At 40.2% G+C, this 20,661-nt stretch overlaps 1 protein-coding gene across 9 annotated transcripts in view; it reads left to right on the top strand.

Moving 5' to 3' along the window:
• The window catches only part of TLK2 (tousled like kinase 2), a 113,184-nt gene that overhangs the window by 22,200 nt on the left and 70,323 nt on the right, over nucleotides 1–20,661 (top strand). For 4 of the 9 annotated variants that reach the window (XM_019466633.2, XM_019466636.2, XM_053893128.1 and 1 more), the window contains exons 3-6: nucleotides 15,986–16,057; nucleotides 16,253–16,322; nucleotides 17,348–17,391; nucleotides 18,129–18,224. The exons of 2 other annotated variants lie outside the window; for them this stretch is intronic. In XM_019466633.2, the coding sequence (XP_019322178.1) occupies nucleotides 15,986–16,057; nucleotides 16,253–16,322; nucleotides 17,348–17,391; nucleotides 18,129–18,224 (282 nt within the window). Of the gene's footprint in view, nucleotides 1–1,668; nucleotides 1,735–15,985; nucleotides 16,058–16,252; nucleotides 16,323–17,347; nucleotides 17,392–18,128; nucleotides 18,225–20,661 lie in introns of all 9 variants that reach the window. 3 more of the 9 variants (XM_053893129.1, XM_019466632.2, XM_019466637.2) reach the window with 2 other exon arrangements.

Here is a 20,661-nt window from a genome sequence, read left to right as displayed (position 1 = left end):
TTGTCATACAACATTATATTTCAGATAGACAATAAAATCACCCCCCTTTGCTCAAAATTAAATGGAAGTAAAAAATGAACTTCCTTATACCTATGCCACCCAAGTATGTTTGCTACTGTTATTATTAGAGTTAAACCACTTGATTCATTTGAACATTTTTTCGGGTTTTCTAGGATAAGTAGATAGCTTCACTTGGAATCGTGACTGATTATCATAGTAAAAAAGCTACCTCAGTTACCAATAAAAGTTATATTGGAATGGATTGAAATGGTGCTGCCAGGTTTTAAATAAGTCAAATTGTTTTTGTTCTTTACACATTTTTTTTCTTTAGGAGAGTGTTGCTGAAAATGATTTTATAAGTTTAAAGGTACCGTACTCCCTGCTCAATTGGGAACATTCTGGAAGTAAGGGGGTTCTGCCAGTTGCTGAGTATGTGTATTATAATTATGCATTCTGAAACTGGAGAAATAACCACATCAGTGTTCATGACCCACTGTTAGGTGGGCCTGAGCTAAAACTGTATTGTGATCACCTGACCTCCATCAGCCCCTCTTCTGACTGGTGGACCACAGTGATGTTTTGAGTTTTCTGGAATTAGTATCTGTTCAGAGCCAGTGTCTAATAATCCTCAAAATGTCGTTGATGATTTCATTTTCCCCCAGGCGGTCGCCTTGGTAAAAGGTGTAGTCCTTTTGGGGAAAACCTGGAAGAGAAAGATTAAAAGTGTAAATTTTTGGTTGTCTTCCTCAAGGAGACCCCCCCCCCCCCCCATTCACTGGTTCTGGGCCTATAAACTGACTCAAATCTTGAGATTGACTGAAGGGTTGTGGCTCTGTGTTTTTAACGATTGAGGTTATGCTTTTGTTCACTTGACCTAGACTCTTCTGCTCATACAGATCAGGAGGATTAATAAGACTTCTCATCTATTTCACTGCTGAGAACACTGATCAATTAGCCAGTGCCAGAGGTCTCTGGGAGTTAGACTGCTCTGATTGCTGACTTGACTCGGCTATGGTGTGAAAAGGCGGGGCTACTACAAGTGTGGAGACCCTTAGTTTTAATTTCCGTTAGATATAGACTAATGGAGTATCTTCACTACATCAGGTAGTTTGACCCTGTCGTCAGCTGTGCTCCTCTATACTTAATCAAGTTTTGTCTGCTGTTCTCAATTCCTTTTAAGATGCCAATTTAGTCTCAGGAGGAAATGAAAACTTTAAAAACTCAACAAATGTTGACATTTTAAGCTTTTACAGGAGTGAAAAGATTAACCTTTGGCCCCTACTTCTACAAGTTTTTCTTCTGTTCATACGGGCGTCATTCATGTGCTAAAGGTGGTTGTCAACCTTTTTTCAAGGGTTTATCATTTATCCACTTTTTTTTTTGGCTTGTGACTAAAGTACTTTTTTAAGCCTCCCCCCAACCACCCAAGTGCATTTTAAGTATATTAGAAATGTGTTTTGTTTTTGAAAACCATACTTTTCTTTAAACAAAAAAAAAAAAAAAAAAATGGATTTTTTTGTCAATTTCTTAAACTGTCATTGGTTTTTTTACTTATGAAAAAATGATCAGTAGCAGGAGACAGGGTAAATAGTTGAAATGTTGGCATAGAAAATGGGGCTTTTGCTAAGGAGTCTTACTATCATACATTATTAAAAAAATTCTTTCTAGCTTCTTTTTGAGCCTGAGAGGACTCTTTGAAGGGACAGTTTCCTCTGCCCAGTGACTTGGATGTTGGTAAGCGTTCTTCTAAATAGCTATTGTGTATCAAATAACAAGTGACAGACTATTTTACTTAAAAAATAAATGAAAAAATACTATGTAGTTATTAAATTTATCTCATGTGGACAAAGGCATACTTAACATAGAAGAGTATGAATTTGCCATCACAACTTAAGGTTTTAGGGAAAAAAAAGAACAAAATAATAAAAATACAAGAAGAAATAAGTACACTGCAAAACAGAAGACTAGCAGTTAATCCAGAGTTGGAAAATTGGGAAACAGGAAAAACTGAGGGAGTAAATTGGGTATAAAAAAAGATACTGAGGACCTACAAAGTAAAAAAACCTGGAAATGGACGCTGTTGGTTATAGCCTGTTCATTTAAAAGTCTTAGTGAAGTAGATGATTTTACTCAGTAGGAATTCATGTTCACAAAGTAAGATGTAAAAATCAGGATAGTCTCCTCTATTACCTAGGAGAAGTCAAGATTATGAAATGATCTCCTCCTCCCTGTCCTGTTCTTTGAAGGAGGCAGAAATCCGCTCCCTATTTACTGGTGCTCTCTCCTAATTTTTCAAGGACTAGATCTATCTAATAATAACACAGAAATAATAAACACCAATAGCAAAATTTGACAACATTGAGGAATTAAAAATATAGCCTTATCTCATTTATGATCCTGAGCCGAAGTTGGACGCTTAACTGAGTGAGTCACCCAGGTGCCCTGACAAGGATGTTATATTAAAAATATATTTTGGGGTGCCTGGGTGGCTCAGTCTTAAGCTTGCAACTCTTGATTTCAGCTCAGGTCATGATCTCACAGTTCACGGGTTGGAGCCCCACATCGGGCTCTGTGTTAGGGGGACGGAGCCTGCTTGGGACTCTCTGCCTCTTCCCTGCTCATGTGTGCTCTCTCACAAAAATAAACAAACACTTAAAAAATTGATTAATGTCTCTAGAGTCAGTATAGCTCAAAGTCACATATTTTGACGCCACATTGCTTAGGTCTGGATCCTGGCTCTGCTTCTTACCAGCTGTGTGATTTTAGGGAGTTTACTAAGTTTTCTTATAGTTTCTTCATCTGTAGATGAGAGTAATCATAGCAACTCTCTTATAAGACTGTGCAGCCCTTAGTTTGCTAGGGCTGCCATAACAGACTGCGTGGTTTAAAGAACAAAAATGTATTTTCTCAATACTCTGGAGGCTGGAAGTCTAAGACCAAGGTGTTAGCTGGGTTGGGGTTTTTTTCTGAGGCTTTCCCTCCTTGGCTTGCAGATGGCCACCTTCTCGCTGTGTCTTCATACGATCTTTCCTCTCTGTGCATATGCATGTCTGGTATCTCTGTGTCCTGATTTCCCCCTTATGAGGCCATCAGTCGTCTTGGATTAGGGTCCACCCTCACAATCCCATTTTAACTTAATTACTTCCTTTAAAGGCCCTATCTCCAAATACATTCTGATGGGGGCGCCTGTGTGGCTCAGTTCATGGTTTTGTGGTTCATGAGTTCGAGCCCCACGTTGGGCTCTGTGCTGACGGCTTGGAGCCTGGAGCCTACTTCGGATTCTGTGTCTCCCTCTCCTTCTGCCCATCCCCCGCTCATGCTCTATCTCTCTCTCTCTGTCTCAAAAATAAATATTTAAAAATATATTTGTTTAAGAAAAGAAACAAATACATTCTGATGTCCTGAGGGTTAGGGCTTCAACATAAATTTAATAAGGACACAGTCGAGTCCTTAACGGGTTGTTAACGAGGATTAAATGTGCTAATATAGAATGCCTTGCCTATGTAGCAACCGCTACCCAAGTATTATTACTTACCTATAGCAAGTAAATAATACATAAAACCTAAAACCCTTTTTATTTCAGAATAATTACAGATTCAAAGGGAATTGCAAAAAAGGTATTGGGAAGTGTCATGCATTTTTCCTTCCCTAATGTAACCATCTCGCATAATTACAGTATAGTATTAAAATCAGGCAATCGATATTGGTAAAATCCACACAACTCATTCAGATTTCACATTATACGAGCACCATTAGTGTTTGTGTGTGTGTGTGTGTGCGCATCTGTGTACTTTGATCACTTGTGTAAGCTTCTTGTACCCACAATCAAGGTGCAGAACTGCTCCTTCACTATAAGGCTCTCTTGCTACTCCTTTTGTAGCCACCCGCACCTCCTCTTTTGACACCATAACTCCTGACAACTGCTAATGTTTCTATCTCTATAGATTATTTCAAGACATACGTACATATATGTTATATGTATAATATAAAAATGGAATCATGTGGTATGTATCCTTTTGAGATTGGGTTTTTTGACTTGGCATAGTTTCCTTGAAGTCCATCCGGATTGTTGCATATATAAATAGCTCATTCCTTTTTATTACTGAGTAGTATTCCATGGTGTGGATGTCCCAGTTTGTTTGACTTTTACCCATTGAAGGACATTTGGTTTGTTTCCAGGTTTTGGCTATAATGAATAAAATCACTGTGAACATTTGTATGTAGGTTTTTACGTGAACCTTATTTCTCTGGAACAAATGTCCAGTAGTACTATTGCTGGGATATGATTTGTGTTACGTACATTTTTAGCTTTTAAAAGAAATTGCCAAACAATTTTCCAAATTGGCTGCATCTTTTTACATTCTCACCAGCAACGTATGAGTGATTCAGTTTTTCTGTATACTTGCCAGCATTTAGTTTGTCACTATATTTCATTCTGGCATTCTGAAAGGTATATAAGGAAATTTTATTGTGGTTTGAATTTGTATTTCCCTAATGGCTAATGATGTCGAACATCTTTCTCATGCTTATTGGTCTATATATCCTTGTCAGTGAAATGTCTGTTCATGTCTTTTGCCAGTTTACTAATTGGATTAGAAAATTTATTGAGTTTTGAGTTTTTTATACAGTTTAATTTTAAGTCCTTTGCCAGATACGTGGTTTGCAAATCTTTTCTTTTAGTCTATGATTTGTGTCTTCCTCCTACAAGGTCCTTTGCTGAGTAAAAGTTTTTGATTTTGATGAGGTTCCATTTATTAATTTTTCTTTTTATAGATCAAGATTTTGGTGTCATGTCTAAGACCTCTTCACCTACTCCTGTGTTGTGAAGATTTTCTCCCTTTTTTTCCCCCTAAATATTTTATGGTTTTGTTTTATATTTAAGTTATTGATTCTGTTTGAGTTAATTTTTTTTTTTAGTCTATTTATTTTGAGAGAGAGAGAGCATGCCCAAGCATGAGGGCAGGGGTAGAGAGAGAGAGGGAGAGAGAGAGAATCCCAAGCAGTCTCTACGCTGTGAGCACAGAGCCTGGCATAGGGCTCGAGCTCACGAACCTGAGCTGAAATCAAGAGTCAGATGCTTCACTGACTCAGCCGCCCAGATGTCCCTGTTTGAGTTAATTTTTAATTTTTTTAATTTTTAAATTATTATTTTTTATTTTGAAAAAGAGACAGCAAGCAGGGGAGGGGTAGAGAGCCAGGGAGTCAGAATCCCAAGCAGGCTCCGTGCTGTCAGCACAGAGCCTGAGGTGGGGCTCAAACTCACAAACTGAGATCATGACCTGAGCCGAAGTCAAGAGATGCTTGACCAGCTGAGCCACACAGTTGATGCCTGAGCTAATTTTTAAAATAAAGTATAAGGTTTAAGTCAAGGTTCACAATTTGGCCTATGGGTGTCTAGTTGCTGCAGCACCAATTTGTTGCAAAGGCTATCAAAGTGTTTTTGTGACTTTGTCAAAAATTAGTTGGGACATATTTGTGTGGTCTATTTTTAAGTTGTGAGAATGAAATGTGCTAATATAGAATGCCCAGCCAGCCCAAAGAAGCGCTACGTAAGCGTTGACTATTATTACAATAGCAAATAAGTAATAACTTTTAAGAAAGTATTTGGATGAACTTAGTAGCCGTCCGAACTTCCTAATTTAAAAAACAATAGTTTTTTTTTTTTAAAAAAGCTTTGATTGTGGTAAAATACATATAAAATTTACCATTTTACATCCCAACTAACAGTGCACCAGGGTTCCGATTTCTCCACATCCTTGCTAGTGCTCGTTACTTTCCTTTTTTGGATAGTAGCCATCCTAACAGGTATGAGGTGTTAAGGTATCTCCTGTAATTTTGATTTGCATTTCCCTAATGATTAGTGATGTTGCATCTCTCCATGTGCTTGTTGGCTGGCCCTTTTCCTTTTGTATATCTTTGAGGAAATGTCTGTTCAAGTCCTTTGCCCTTTTTTTTTATTAAAAACATTTTTTTTCTTTAATCTTTATTTTTTTGAGAGAGAGACAGAGTGTGAGCAGGAGAGGAGCTGAGGGGAGGGAGACACAGAATCAGAAGCAGGCTCCAGGCCCTGAGCTGTCAGCACAGAGCCCGACGCGGGGCCTGAACTCACGAACCATGAGATCATGACCTGAGCCGAAGTCAGACGCTTAACCGACTGAGCCACCCAGGCGCCCCATTTATTTATGTATTTATTTTTTAAAGTAAACTCTACCCCGAACATTGGGCTTGAACTCATGACCCTGGGATCACGAGTTGCATGCTCTACCAACTGAGCCAGCCAGGTGCCCCTGCCCAGTTTTTAATCAGGTTATTGTGTTTTTGTTGATTTGTGGGAATTCTTTGTATATTCTGGATATTAGCTCCTTACCATAGACTATATGGTTCACAAATACTTTCTCCTGTGGATTCCCTTTTCACTCTGTTGATCATGTGTTTGGGTTTTTTTTGTTGTTGTTTTAAAATTTTTTTTAAGTGTTTATCATTTTTGAGAGAGAGAGAGACAGAGTGAGAGTATGGGAATGACAGAGAGAGACCAAGACACGGAATGCAAAGCAGGCTTCAGCCTCCGAGCTGTCAGCACAGAACCCTACGTGGGGCTCGAACTAACGAACCAACTGTGAGATCAACTGTGAGACCTGAGCCAAAGTTGGCTGCTTAACCAACTGAGCCCCCCAGGTGCCCCTGTTGGTCATTTATGTTTATTTGTTTTTGAGAGAGAGAGAACACTAGTGGTGGAGGAGCAGAGAAAGAGGGAGACACAGAATCCAAAGCAGGCTGCAGACTCTGAGCTGTCAGCCCAGAGCCCAATGTGGGGATCGAACTCCTATGACCTGAGCCAAAGTCGGACGCTTAACCGACTGAGACACCCACGAGCCCCAATCATGTTTTTTGATGCACAGAGGATTTTAATTTTGGTGTAGTCCACTTTATCTTTTGTTTGTTTGTTTGTTTGTTTGTTTGTTTTTGGTTGCCTATGCTTTTGGAGTCCTCGATTTTGAGTTAATTCCTGTATGTGATGTAAGATAAGGGTCCAACTTCATTCTTTTGCATATGGATTTCCGGTTTTCCTAACACCATTTGTTGACAAGAGTGTCCTTTTCGCTGTTGAATGGTCTTGGCATTCTTGTTGAAAATCTTCTATGTCAAGTCATCCTTTAAAAAAATTTTTTTGGGGGGGGTGCCTGGGTGGCTCAGTCAGTCGAGCATCTGGCTTCGGCTTAGGTCATGATCTCGCAGTTTGTGGGTTTGAGCCCTGCATCGGGCTCTGTGCTGACAGCTTAGAGCCTGGAGCCTGCTTCTGATTCTGTGTCTCCCTCTCTCTCTGCTCCTTCCCCGCTCATGCTCTGTCTCTCTCTCTCCTTCAAAAATAAGTAAAAACATTAAAAAATTTTTTTAAAAAAATTTGTTTAATGTTTATTTATTTTTGAAAAAGAGACAGCACAAGCAGGGGAGGCGCAGAGAGAGAGGGATACACAGAATCCAAAGCAGGCTCCAGTCCCTGAGCTGTCAGCACAGAGCCCGATGTGGGGCTTGAACCCGCAAACTGCGGGATCATCACCTGAGCCACACTTGGATGCTTAGCCGACTGAGCCACCCAGGCGCCCCTCTATCAAATCACCCTTCTTATGCAGTACATCTTAAACTCATACAGAGCTGTGTGTCGATTAAATCTCAATAAAACTGAAAAAAAAAATCAAAGAAAAAATTGGAATAAAAAACCCCCCAACAAACCATTTGACCATATATGTGAAAGTTTATTTCTAGGTTTCTGCTTTATTCCATTTTGTCTCTATCTTGTGTTTATGCCAGTGCCATACTGTTTTGATTACTATAGTGTTATAGGAAGTTTTGAAATCAGAAAGTGGGAGACCTCCAACTTTGTTCTTTTACAAGATTGTTTTGGCTATTTGAGGGTTTTTTTGGTTTTTTTGTTTTTGTTTGTCTCTCTGTTTTTGCAGTTTTATACCTTTATTTGACAATCAGTGATTAGTTCTCATCCACATTAACTGTACATTTTTGAAAGTAGTGACCGTGATAGATACATAGGTAGCCAACGTATAGAGCTTGTTTGGTGAATCTTCATCCTTGTTACGTTTTCTGGATAACCATACGCGCATATGGGGTGGAACATTCTTTATTTCTTTGATGCAGACAGCTTTGTCGAGCCTGGTGTCGGTGCGCACATCTGGAGTTCCTATCTCCTATATGGCAAATTTCTGGGTCTCTTTGAGTGTGCAAGGGGCACTCTTCTTGAAAGCCACTCCTTGGGTGCACTTGTAAATGTTGATGGTACGTTGTCTGGTCACTACCTTGATGATGGCAGAATGGCCCTTCTTCTTCTCCCTGCTTTGCGGGAGCCATTCTGCCAGGCCCTGGCTGGAAAGTGCTATTTGAGGTCTTAATACAGCTTTTAATGGTAAAGCACTAGAGGACTTACCTTGAAAAAGAAAAGAACTGTGTTCTCTCTATGCTTTGTATTTCTGTTTTTTATTCAGTACAGTAAAATGTGAAACAAGTAAGAGATACAAATTGTGGAAAGGAAGATATAAACTTATTACTTAAAAATGCTGTGATTTTGTATCTGGACAAGTAAACCAAAGGAACAAACTAACAGATGATTAGAAAGAATAACAATTCAGTTAAGTGATTTAATGAAATATATGAAAATTATATAATTCCTGAATGTCAGCAGTGTAAGAGAAATTGGAAAAATTAAGTCCCAGTTGTTAGAGCTTCAAATATATGACATGGTCACAGTGGTGAATGGGAGTTAAACTTGATGGCCCCTAAGCTTTTCTGCTTTCGGGTTTAATTTACCCCTGGGGGTGGTAATTGAGTCCAGAGGTCTGAACTGGAACTGTATAAAGCTGGGAATTGGAAAGCTTCTCTGTGAGCTAGGACTGGTAAAACGGCCCACTGGTCCAAGACATAGGACAGAAGTGAGCTACTTATATTAGGTTTGTGGCTGTTAAAAGCCACCTTCAAGAAGTGGGGCACCTGGCTGGCTCAGTTGGTAGAAGATACGACTCTAGGTCTCGAGATCCTTAGTTTGAGCCCCATGTTGGGGTGTAGAGGTTACTTAAAAAAAAATAATTAAAAGCCACCTGCAAGAAATGGGAACTTCAACCTTGTGTGGAAATCTTGGTCAGGATGACTAATGTATAAATAAATGTGTTTGGAACTGATGAATAGTATAGGGCATTGGCAGAGGCAGACATTAAACTGTTTTTGGGACTGCCCCTGACCCCTGAAATGTAGAAGACGCTCGGAAAGCTGGACATGAACTCATACAAAACGTACAAAGCACTCTATTAAAAAGATGCATCCAGGGGCGCCTGGGTGGCTCAGTCGGTTAAGCGGCCGACTTCCGCTCAGGTCATGATCTCGCGGTCCGTGAGTTCGAGCCCCGCGTCGGGCTCTGTGCTGACAGCTCAGAGCCTGGAGCCTGTTTCAGATTCTGTCTCCCTCTCTCTGACCCTCCCCTGTTCATGCTCTGTCTCTCTCTCTCTCTCTCTCAAAAATAAATAAAACGTTTAAAAAAAAAAAAGATGCATCCAATGGAAAAATTTCAGTTGAGGAACTGATAATAATAGACCAATTTGTAAAAGCACTTAATTATTTAATATATAGTCCATATTCAGTTTCTGCCTTTGTCTCAATAATGCCCTTTATAGCTGGTTTTGATTTGTTTCAATATTCAGGGTCAGATCAAGGATCATATATTTAATTTACTCATACCTTCTTATCCTCTTTTAGTTTAGTTGAGTTTTTCCTGCCATTTTTGTTTGTTTTTTAGTGATAGTGGCATTTTTGAAAGATAACATTCAGTTTGCCTAAAAGCTTTTATTTAGCTCTTTTACTAGACAGTAAGCTGCCTTAGAACAGGGAATATATGTCATTTATCCCTGCTAATCTAATTTAATCTAATGATTTTATAATAATTTGGGATGCTGTGCTTCAGAAAAGGACAGCAAAAGGGAGGATTAAATAATTCTTAATCCTTTTTTCTTCTGGTTAGGCACAGAGAACCATAAGAAGCCTTGTGCCTCACACACAGCATTTCAGACACAACAGTGTGCATCACTGTTAGGTACACTTGTCAGTGTATTTCATTATCAGTAATTCCGAGTAAAAAGTAGACTGTTCAGTTCTCTGTTCTCTGTATCACATTTGCCATTTCCTCTTGAAAGTGAGGGATATTTGGTGACTCAAGTGTATAGTTAAAATACGATGTGTGGTTTTATTACTATCCAAAGGAAAAAAAATGCTTCATAATGGTTACAATAAAGGTAATTCATGAACAGAATATTTTGAAAATTTGGGCATAGGAATGTTCAGTTTAAATTATTGTAGAATTCTTGGGGCGCCTGGGTGGCTCAGTCAGTTAAGCGTCTAACTTCAGCTCAGGTGATAAACTCATGATTCGTGGGTTCGAGCCCCGCGTTGGGCCCTGTGCTGACAGCTCGGAGCCTGGAACCTGCTACAGATTCTGTGTCTCCCTCTCTTTCTGCCCCTCCCCCACTGATGTTCTGTCTCTCTCTTTCAAAAATAAATACATGTTAAAAAAAAAAAATTAGGGGCGCCCGGGTGGTTCAGTCGGTTAAGCGTCCGACTTCAGCTTAGGTCATGATCTCGTGGTTCATGAGTTCGAGTCCTGCGTGGGGCTCTGTGCTGATAGCTCGGAGCTTGGAGCCTGCTTCGGATTCTGTGTCTCCCTCTCTCTCTGTTCCCCCCTACTTGCTCTCTCAAAAATAAACAAACATTTAAAAAGAATTATTGTAGAATTTTTGTGTAAATAAAACTCCTTTTTGTCTCATTCAAAACATCATGGAACTCTATACCATTGTAGGAATAATTCTTTTGCTGAGTTATGTCACTAGGAATACATGATTTGATTTTGTTTCTTCTCCCTAGTTTCACTTTGTTATTTTCGCAGCTTCCCAAGTATCTCACTGTGAAGCTCTCTGTTGTAGTGTGTTTATTATACTTAAAAAGTAAGTGTGTTAAGAATATGGCGAAAGGAATACTTGATACACCCTAGTAAGAATGCAAATTATTTTTGATAGTAAGCCTAGTGACTATTGGTTTTTAATAGTTTTATTGAGATATAATTCATATACAGTACAATTTACCCCTTTTAAAATATGCAATCCATTGCTTTTTTAGTATATTCACAGTTACATACCATTCCGTTCCATTGTATGGAATTTTGTTTATCCATTCATCAATTGGACATTAAATGTCTTTTGTGAATAATGATGCTGTACATTTGTGTCCAAATTTTTGTGCATATTCGTTTCTTTTCCTTATATACCTAGGAGTAGCATTCTGGGTCATACAGTAATTATGTTTAATTGTTTGAGGAGCTGCCTGTTTTTGAAAGCAACTGCACCATTTTATGTTCCCACCAGCAATATATTTCTGGTGAGAACATAGTTTCTCCACATTCTTGACAGCACTTTTTTTGTAAATCAAGTATAATTAGCATATAGTGTTATATTAATTTAAGGTGGATAATACAGTGATTCAACAATTCTGTGCATATCTCAGTGCTCATTGCCAGCATTTTCTTACTTTTTTTTTTAATGTTTACTTATTTTTGAGAGAGAGAGAGAGAGAGAGAGAGAGCGAGCAAGTGAGCTGGAGAGGGGCAGAGAGAGAGAGGGAGACACAGAATCCAAAGCAGACTCCAGGCTCTGAGCTGTCAGCACAGAGCCCGACACGGGGGTTGAACTCATGAACCTTGAGATCATGACCTGAGCTGAAGTCGGATGCTTAACTCACTGAACCACCCAGGCACCCCCCTTACTTCTTTTTTAGTCTAGCCATTCTAGTAGGTCTGAAATGGTGTCTCATTTTGGTTATGATTTGTATTTCCCGTGAGCTAATGGTGTTGAACTTCTTTTCATGTGTTTATTGACCATTTGTATATAGTCTTTGGAGAAATGTCTGTTCAGATCTTTTGCCCCTTTTTAAATTGTTTTTGCTCTGAAGTCAGCTGTTAATCTTATTGGGATTCCCTTGTAAGTGATGCATTATATTTCTGCTTTTTAAGACTTTCTCCTGAGGGGGTTCCTGGGTGGCTTAGTAGGTTAGCGGTCTGACTCTTGATTCCGGTTCAGGTGATTGTTTGTGGGGTTGTAAATGGGGTCTAGCCCTGCTTGGGATTCTTTTGCTCCCTCTCTCAACGCCTCTACCCCACTCACACGCATGATCTCTGTCTCTGTCTCAAAAATAAATAAACTTTAAAAAAAAAAAGAGGGGGCGCCTGGGTGGCTCAGTCAGTTAAGCATCTGGCTTCACCTCAGGTCATGACCTCACTGCTTGTGAGGTCGAGCCCTGTGTTGACCGCTCAGAGCCTGGATCCTGCCTCAGATTCTGTCTCCCTCTCTCTGCCCCTCCCCTGCTCACACTCTGTCTCTCTCTCTTTCCCTCTCAAAAATAAACAAACATCAAAAAAAAGGGGGGAGGGGTGTGTGTGCCTGGGTGGCTCCGTTGGTTAAACGTCCAACTCTTGATTTTGGCTCACACTTGGTGGGTTCGAGCCCCGAGTCAGACTCTGCACTGACACAGCATGGAACCTGCTTGGGATTCTCTGTTTCCCTCTCTCTCTGCCCCACATGCGCATGTTCTCTCCCTCTCTCTCACTGTCTAAAATAGATAAATGAACTTTAATTAATTTCTTTATTTTTAAGATTTTTGTCTTTGTCTTTTTTCTTTCCTTTTTTTTTTTTTTTAAGAGAGACAGAGATAGCATGAGCAGGGGAGGGAGAGGGAGAGAGAGAGAGAGAGAGAGAGAGAATATCCCAAGCTGGCACTGCCTGCTCGAACCTACAAAGCCATGAGATAGATCATGACCTGAGCTGAAACCAAGAGTTGGACGCTTAACTGACTGAACCACACAGACTCTCCAAATAAATAAACTATAAAAAATTTTTCTTTCAGAAGATTTTCTCCTGTCTTTGCCTTTGAGCATTTTTCCTGTGATGTGCCTGTTTGTGGGTCTCTTTGTGTTTATCATGCTTGGAATTCATTAAGCTTCTTGGATGAATAAGTTGTTGCTTTTCAGTAAATTTGAGAAATTTTCAGCCATTATTTCTTTGGATATGTTTTTCTGTTTCTTTCCTGCTCACCTCTCCCTCCCTCCCTCCCTCCCTCTCTCTCTCTCTCTCTCTCTCTCTCTCTCTCTCTCTCTGTCTCTCTCTGTCTCTCTCACCTCAATTATGTGCATTGTGGCATACTTAACATTTTCCCACGTTTCTCTGAAGCTGTTTATTTTTCTTCTATTTTCTCTCTGGTTTTCAGCTTGCATAATTTCTATTGATCTATCTTCACATTTGCTAATGATTTCTTCTGTCACTTAATTTCTACTCTTGAGCCTCTCTAGTGCATTTTTTTATTTCCATTATTGTGGTTTTCAGCTCCATAATTCCCCTTTTTAAAAAAATATATATTTCTTTGTTTCTATTGATATTCGCTGTTTAATACAACATTGACATTCACACTTTTTTTCTTTAATTGTGGTTTCCTTTGGCTCTGTGAACATACTTATATGGCTGTTCTGAATATTTTTCTGTTAAATCCAATATCTAGTCACTCTCACAGGTAGTTTCTTTAGTCTGCCATTTTTTCGTCCTGGTATATGGGTCATATTTTTGTATTTCTTTGCATGCCTCATGATTTTTTGTTGGAAACTGGTCATTTTAGCTGACGTATTGTACCAACTCTGGGTACTGAGTTCTCATCCCAGTCTTGAACTTGTTATTGTTTTGTTTTTAAAGAGAAGCTCTTACTTTTTTTTTTTTTTTAAGTTTATTTATTTTTGACAGAGAAAGACCGAGAATGAGTGGGGGAGAGGCAGGGTGAGAGGGGGACAGAGGCTCCAAGTAGGCTCGTGCTGACAGCAGAGAGCCCAGTGCGGGGCTTGAACTCACGAACCATGAGATCGGGACCTGAGCTGAAGTCATGCTTAACTGACTGACCCACCCAGGTGCCCTGATGGACTTATTATTGTTGTTTGCTTGTTTATTTGTTTAGCGACTGGCTAGATTATTTTAGTGACGTCTTTTCTATCCACTGTTCATCCAGTGTCAAGCCTCTGGTGGTGACTTTGGGGAGACACAGCTTTAAGTATGCCTACAGTCACCCTGGGATGACTGGTACTAACAGAGCTTTCGTTCCCTGACCAACCCAGCTGTTAAAACTCCACTAATTGCCCGGATTGCTCTCTTGTTTTCAACAGTGCCCTGAGGCTTAAATTCCTCTACAAACTAATCAGATCAAATTGGGGCTCCTTGGAAGGAAGAGTTTCTGAGGTCAGTGTTTGCTGTTTGTTCTGACCCCAGGAGGACTTCTCCCAGGTGTCTTATTCCCTGGTTCTCTTCTGCAAACTAGCTGGCCTACAGTCTAAGCCGTATCTTCATTTCACCCACAGATCTTCTGTTTGCCTTTCTTTTACCACAGCTTCCACTGTTCTTGAGAATACTCTTAGGCTTAAACTCGTCCATGGGAATGAAGTCAAGTCTTTTGGGAAGAGATTTGGTACTAAGTGTTCCTGCCTTTCTCCTGAGGCAGAGTATTTGAGTCAGGTTCCTGGACTTGGGGATGGGGATGATGGCAATCTTTTCTGTGAGTGACATTCTGGATCTGGGAGCTGAGTGCTGGAGCTGGTGGAGGATGGGAGTAAGGTGGGAGGGAAGTGCATGCAGCAGCCTATCCGGATGTGGAGCCACCATCATCTCATGAGCGGGACGGAAGAGCTCTTGGGGTCCCACTATGCTCAGTGTGCCACGCCTGAGGTATAGCTTCTGTTCTGCAAGTGGGGGTGGCACACGGGGGAGCCCCTGCTTTTGATGTACTTGCCTGGGACTTAGTGTCAGCAGCAGGGGCCTGGGGACAGTCCAGCTCCTTAGAGAAGAAAGCTCTTGGACTGAGAGCTGGGGGAAGAAGGAGCCATGTGTTCTTGGCCGCTGCAAGAACGGGAACATTGCTGACATGGGAGAGGGGAGGAGTGGGAGTGGTCTGGGTTCAAATTCCTCAGACTTTGACCTTTGAGCCTAAATTTTCATAGATTTTATTGAATGATTATTTTCTTCATTTACTGTTTCCCCTTAGGGACTATTTCCAGAGGCTTTGAATGATGGGTTTTTTTTTGTTTGTTTGTTTTTTAAATAATTTTCACCACTTTCACTGAGGAGCGGGCCAGCAGAGCCCCTCATACCATTAGGGTGGAAGTCAGTCTCTTGTAACTTTGGTTTTTGAGCTAGTGGTCATGCCTCCTTAAAGCCTGACTCAGAAAAGCAGTTCCTTCGTATTCTAGTCTCTGACCATTCTTTGTAAGAAACTCTTAACATCCTCCTTAACATATCAACTTTCAGATGATGCCTGTATGATACAGAAGGGCAAGAGAATGGATTTCCCTTGCTTATTTTCCTTAAAAAATGAATTCACTGCGTGCAGAAGTACTCTAGAAGGGAAAATTTGCACACGATTACAGAGTTGGTATTTTTAAATGTTTATGTATTTATTTTTGAGAGAGAGAGCATGAGCAAGAAAGAGTGAGCAGGAATGGGGGAGGGGCAGAGAGAGAGGGAGAGAGAGAATCCCAAGCAGGCTCTGAGCTGTTAGTGCACAGCCCCTCGCAGGGCTCAAACTCCTGAACTGTGATCATGACCTGAGTCAAATCGAGAGTCGGACACTTAAAGATTTTATTTTTAAGCAATCCCTACACCCTACATCATGGGGCTTAAACCTACAACCCCAGGATCAAGAGTTGCATGGTTTACCGACTGAGCCTAGAGAATTTTAATGTGAGGGCACCATCGTATAGTTGATGGAGTTCTTTTCAAGTTGGCTTTTACGGGTACTGTAGTTAATTCTTGACTTCTTTGACTTCAGACATCAAAATTGGCAGGCTTCTTCAGTGTTGCTGTCATCTTAAATTAGTTTCTTTTGATTCCTTTTTTTTTTTTTCCTCTCTTTCCAGGGGCCACTCAATAGTGAGTCTTCCAATCAGAGCTTGTGCAGCGTGGGGTCCTTGAGTGATAAAGAAGTAGAGGTAAGAGGCCACATTCACTGTGAGACTACACATTCCCACACCCTCAGTCTGGGTTGAAAGGTAGCACTGCATAACTCCAGGATTCTGATTTAGGACTTGCCTTCTATCTTCTTATAAGTTTGATATTTTGTACCTACCCTCATACTGTGAAAAAGTTAACAAAATGCTAATTGTGATGTATATGGTATTTAACAGACTCCTGAGAAAAAACAGAATGACCAGCGAAACCGGAAAAGAAAAGCTGAACCATATGAAACTAGCCAAGGTATTAATAATTTCATACCAATAAAAATACTAAATTCTTGGAAGTTAGATACTTAGAATTTCCAACTCACACGAAATAATTAGTTCCTACACAGGGATTCCTAACAAAGGAGATTTGTGTACCTTAAGGGAATATCAGGCTGTTTATTATAGACTCGCCATTTGATACACACTTGCCAAAAGTGTCAGTTCTTTGGGGACCCTCGTTTTCCCTGTTGTAAGTTAACGATCTTCTCACCACAGGTTTTTCTTCAGACTAAGCGTGTATTATACAGAAAAGAGGTTACATTGGTGTTGTAACCATGTCTTGCATTAGCTCAGTGATTTGTTAATAATTGGTAGCCAGAAATGGTTTCATTTACATGGCTGTCCTTTGTACCTGCTCTCCTGTGGCAATTCAGTTGAGCATTGGCACCCAGTGGGCTAAATCTATAAATATGATGGGTTATGATGCCGAATATCTTTGTGTAATTAAAGAGGGAATAAATGGTTTGCTTCGTCACCTCCACCCCCTCTGAGGAATGGAAGTCACAGTCTTTTTTGCATTTTTCTTATTTTTTTATCTACAAATTATTTTTTACTTTTGGGCAGGGGGCAGAAAATTGTCCCAAAGCGACATGGTCACATAAAGTTTTTTGTGGCCTAGCATAAAACCCTTTAGTCCTGATGAGTTTGTTTTGAATTTTTTGTTCTCTTGATTGAGGGCATGGACTGTACATTTGTTTTATTTTGATTCATAGCTGTGGCCTAGGTTTTCTTACCATATTATAAAAGAAAGATTAGCAAATCTTAAAGGAAAGCAAGCTGAGAAAAAGTCTTCCTTTCACTGCTTATTAAGGCTTTTATTAGATGGAGGAAACTGTCTCTGTTCTTAGGATACAGGTAATTTGGCTTATTTGTTAAAAGTAAAGCCAGTACTTGAATTGATGATGACATACGCAGTTAGTGAATGCATAGTACGTTTTAGTGAATGATGGTTTACGTATGTTGTTGGAAAAACTATACTTACTTTGGTTTCGTTTTCAGGGAAAGGCACTCCTAGGGGACATAAGATTAGTGATTACTTTGAGGTAAGTTAAATTTTTGGAAAAAAAGTTTATAGTGACTTTTTAAAAATCTGAATCCTTGCCTTCATTTAAGGCTTTAGAAAGCAATGTTTTGCCTTTACTGTGCTCTCCTCCCCTTCCTCCCCGTCTTCATCAATCTGATGTTGGCCCATCTCTCTCTGTTAAGAGGACACTGCTGCTGACTTCCTAAATTTAAATTTGTTTATGATGTGTCTTGTCTGTGATGATATAAAAATTCACAAATGAGGTGATGTTTCTCTTGGCCAGACTAGGTTTCGGGTCTTGCAAAGATTGAAATGGAGTGACTTGGACTCTTCTTTTGTCCTCTTCCCTTTAGTTCGGTGGGACACGTAGCGAGCTCACTGACCCAGCGTTAGTGGTTCCTAAAGAAGACACTAACATCCACTGTACCACTCACTGTATTCCTGCTTCGGGTTATTTTGAGACAAGAAGGGAAAACATTCTTCTCTGGTGTCCTTTCAAAACCATGTGTACCTTCAGCTTTCAGCCACGTTTTCTTTATATCTTTTTGGTACATTTCTGCTGGAGCTCCTTCTTAAAATCTCGCTGAAAAGCTAGCCAAAATTTGACTTACATGGTATTTTTCTCTTTAGCATGAGATGTATTGACTTAAAGGGGCCATATAGTTAAGACCTGTTTGTGTGTTAATCTTTTACTCTCCTTATCTGAAGCACAGTACTGTTTTGAATTATTCATATCCGTTTTTCCCTGTTGGCCAGTTTGCTGGGGGAAGCGGGCCAGGAACCAGCCCTGGCAGAAGTGTTCCGCCAGTTGCACGATCCTCACCGCAACATTCCTTATCCAATCCCTTACCGGTAAGCATTCACCTGGAGAAATTTGACACCTGTTGTAGGAGGCGAGAACCCAGGATCACTCCAGCAGTTCTCCTCCGTTAACTACCCAGGGGAATCAGGCACTGAGGAGAAACATTCAGTGCTACCTGTGAGTCACTGAGACTCAAGTCTGTCTCCGTAAATTTATGTTGCACAAGAGCTACCCCTGTTTCTCAGTATAGTAAGTTACCTCTAAGCCTACAGCTCAGTTCTGTCAAGGAAATGATTTCCAATTTAAACGTAAACTTTGTATCCTTGCCAAACTTAAATATAAGTTTGGCATTTGATTTATTTTCAAGGCTTTCTCAGTGATGTGGTAGAGAAACTCATGTTACTCAAATTGGAGATGGGTTTGTTACCTTCCCTTTTTTTTTTTTTTTTAATAAGATTTTTATTTTTAAATAATCTCTACGCCCAGTGTGGGGCTCGAACTCACAACCCCTGAGATCAAGAGTCGCAGGCTTCACCGACCGAGCCAGCCAAGCCCATCTGTTTCCTTCCTTCAAGTGAGAACTGAAGATCTTAAGACCATTATAGCCAGATTAGTGGTTCTCAACGTGGGGTAGTTTTGCCTCTCAGGGAATATTTGGCACTGTTGGAGTAATTTTTGATCACAACTGGAGGGTGGGAGGAGGGGGCTGTAGGCATCTAGTAGGCAGAGGCCAGATGCTAGTAAACATCCTACAAAGTACAGAACAGGCCCTCATGGTAAAGAGTTACTTGCTCCAATTGTCACTGGTGCCGAGATTGAGACTCCTGAGCTAGCTACCTAATAGGGGATTTTGTGTTAATTTACTTGAGTGCCTTTGGATAAGTTGTTGATACCATACGAGATCTTTGTACTCAGGAGTGTGTTCTCTCTGCTGATGCCTCAGGTATTGCTTTGGGATTTGGGGGAAGAGGGATCTCCCTATGTTCAGTTTTTGTGCTAGGTCTGTTTTTAGGAAAGCTGTTTGACTCTGCTACCTTAGCAGAATTGGGTAATACTGATCTTCTCCTAAGTGATTTAGTCTTCTGTGTTAAAGTGTTTAGAATGCATTTCTTTTCCTCTTCTATCTCGTAAAGACATGCATTCATTAAGGTGACCGCAGTTATTAAAGCACTTAGTAAACTGTATCCAACTTGAAAATTTGGCTATTATCTTGTCATCCTTGCTATATTTAAAAATGTTAGAAATGTGAAGGGGTGCCTGGATGGTTCAACTGGAAGTGTCCTCCTCTTGATCTCAGCTCAGGTCACGATCTCACGGTACATGAGATCAAGCTCCACATCAGGGTCTATGATGACAGCACGGAACCTGCTTGAGATTCTCTCTCTCTCTCTGTCTCTCCCTTTCCCTCTCCCTCTCTCTCCCTCCCTCCCCCCAACCCCCCCCCCCCCCCCGGCCGGCACTCCTGCACGTGCATGTGAGCTCTCTCTCTCAAAATAAACATTTTAAAAAAATGTTAGAAATGTTTGATGTGTAGATCTATTTGGTTAGGTTGAGGGTTTTTAGGTAACTGTTGAGGAGGCTTGTGTCTTTATTTTTCTTAACATTTATTTATATGTTCATTAAAATTTTTTTTTAGAATTTGTAAAGTAATCTCTACACCCAACGTGGGGCTCAAATTCACAGCCTCAAGATCAAGAGGTGCATGCTCCACTGCCTGAGCCGGCCGGGCACCCCTATTTTTAATTTTTAAACCAATTAAAGTGCTTAAAGTATTCCAACACAAGAAAGAAATATTACCAGCCTCCCTCCCCAAACCCCCTTATGCTCCCTGCCAGTTATTAGCCCCCTCCCTGTCACTGGGAATAGTCACTGTCCTGATTTCTAACAGCAGAGATGTTTTTTTCTTTCTGTTTTTGTATTTTGTATGAAAGAAATCATACAATGTACACTCTTATGTCTGTCTTCTTTTGTTCAACATTACTTCTGTGAGATGAATCCATATTGTCGTGTGTTTTGTTGTAGATTACTCATTGTCACTGGTGTGTGGGATGATTTTAATATTTTTATTTATAACATTTTAATTAAAAAAATTTTTTTAAGTTTATTTATTTTGAGAGAGAGTGTGAGCAAGCAAGCAGGGCAGGGGCAGAGAGAGAGGGAGGGAGAATCCTAAGCAGGTTCCACGCTGTCAGCACAGAGCCCATCATGGGGCTCAAACTCAAGAACTGTGAGATCATGACCTAAGTTGAAATCAGGAGTTGGACATTCAACCAACTGAGCCAACCAGGCGCTCCTATATTTTAATTTTTAACTATTTGGTTAATCTGTTGCACATCTTCTTCCACTAGAATGTTAGTCTCATGAGACCAGGGACTTTGCTTTGTAGTTGATTGCTGTTCCCGTCTCTCAGTCTTATTACCTAATGGTATAATTATTTTTACTGTTTTTTTGACTTGACGTGAAGAGATAATATCTTGTTCAGTTTTT

Source organism: Panthera pardus, unplaced genomic scaffold, assembly GCF_024362965.1.
Source record: "Panthera pardus isolate Hobbes unplaced genomic scaffold, ASM2436296v1 HiC_scaffold_3, whole genome shotgun sequence".
NCBI classification, from domain to species: Eukaryota; Metazoa; Chordata; class Mammalia; order Carnivora; family Felidae; genus Panthera; species Panthera pardus.
Note: the sequence above shows the minus strand (reverse complement) of the source record. Positions and strands in the feature narration are given on the sequence as shown.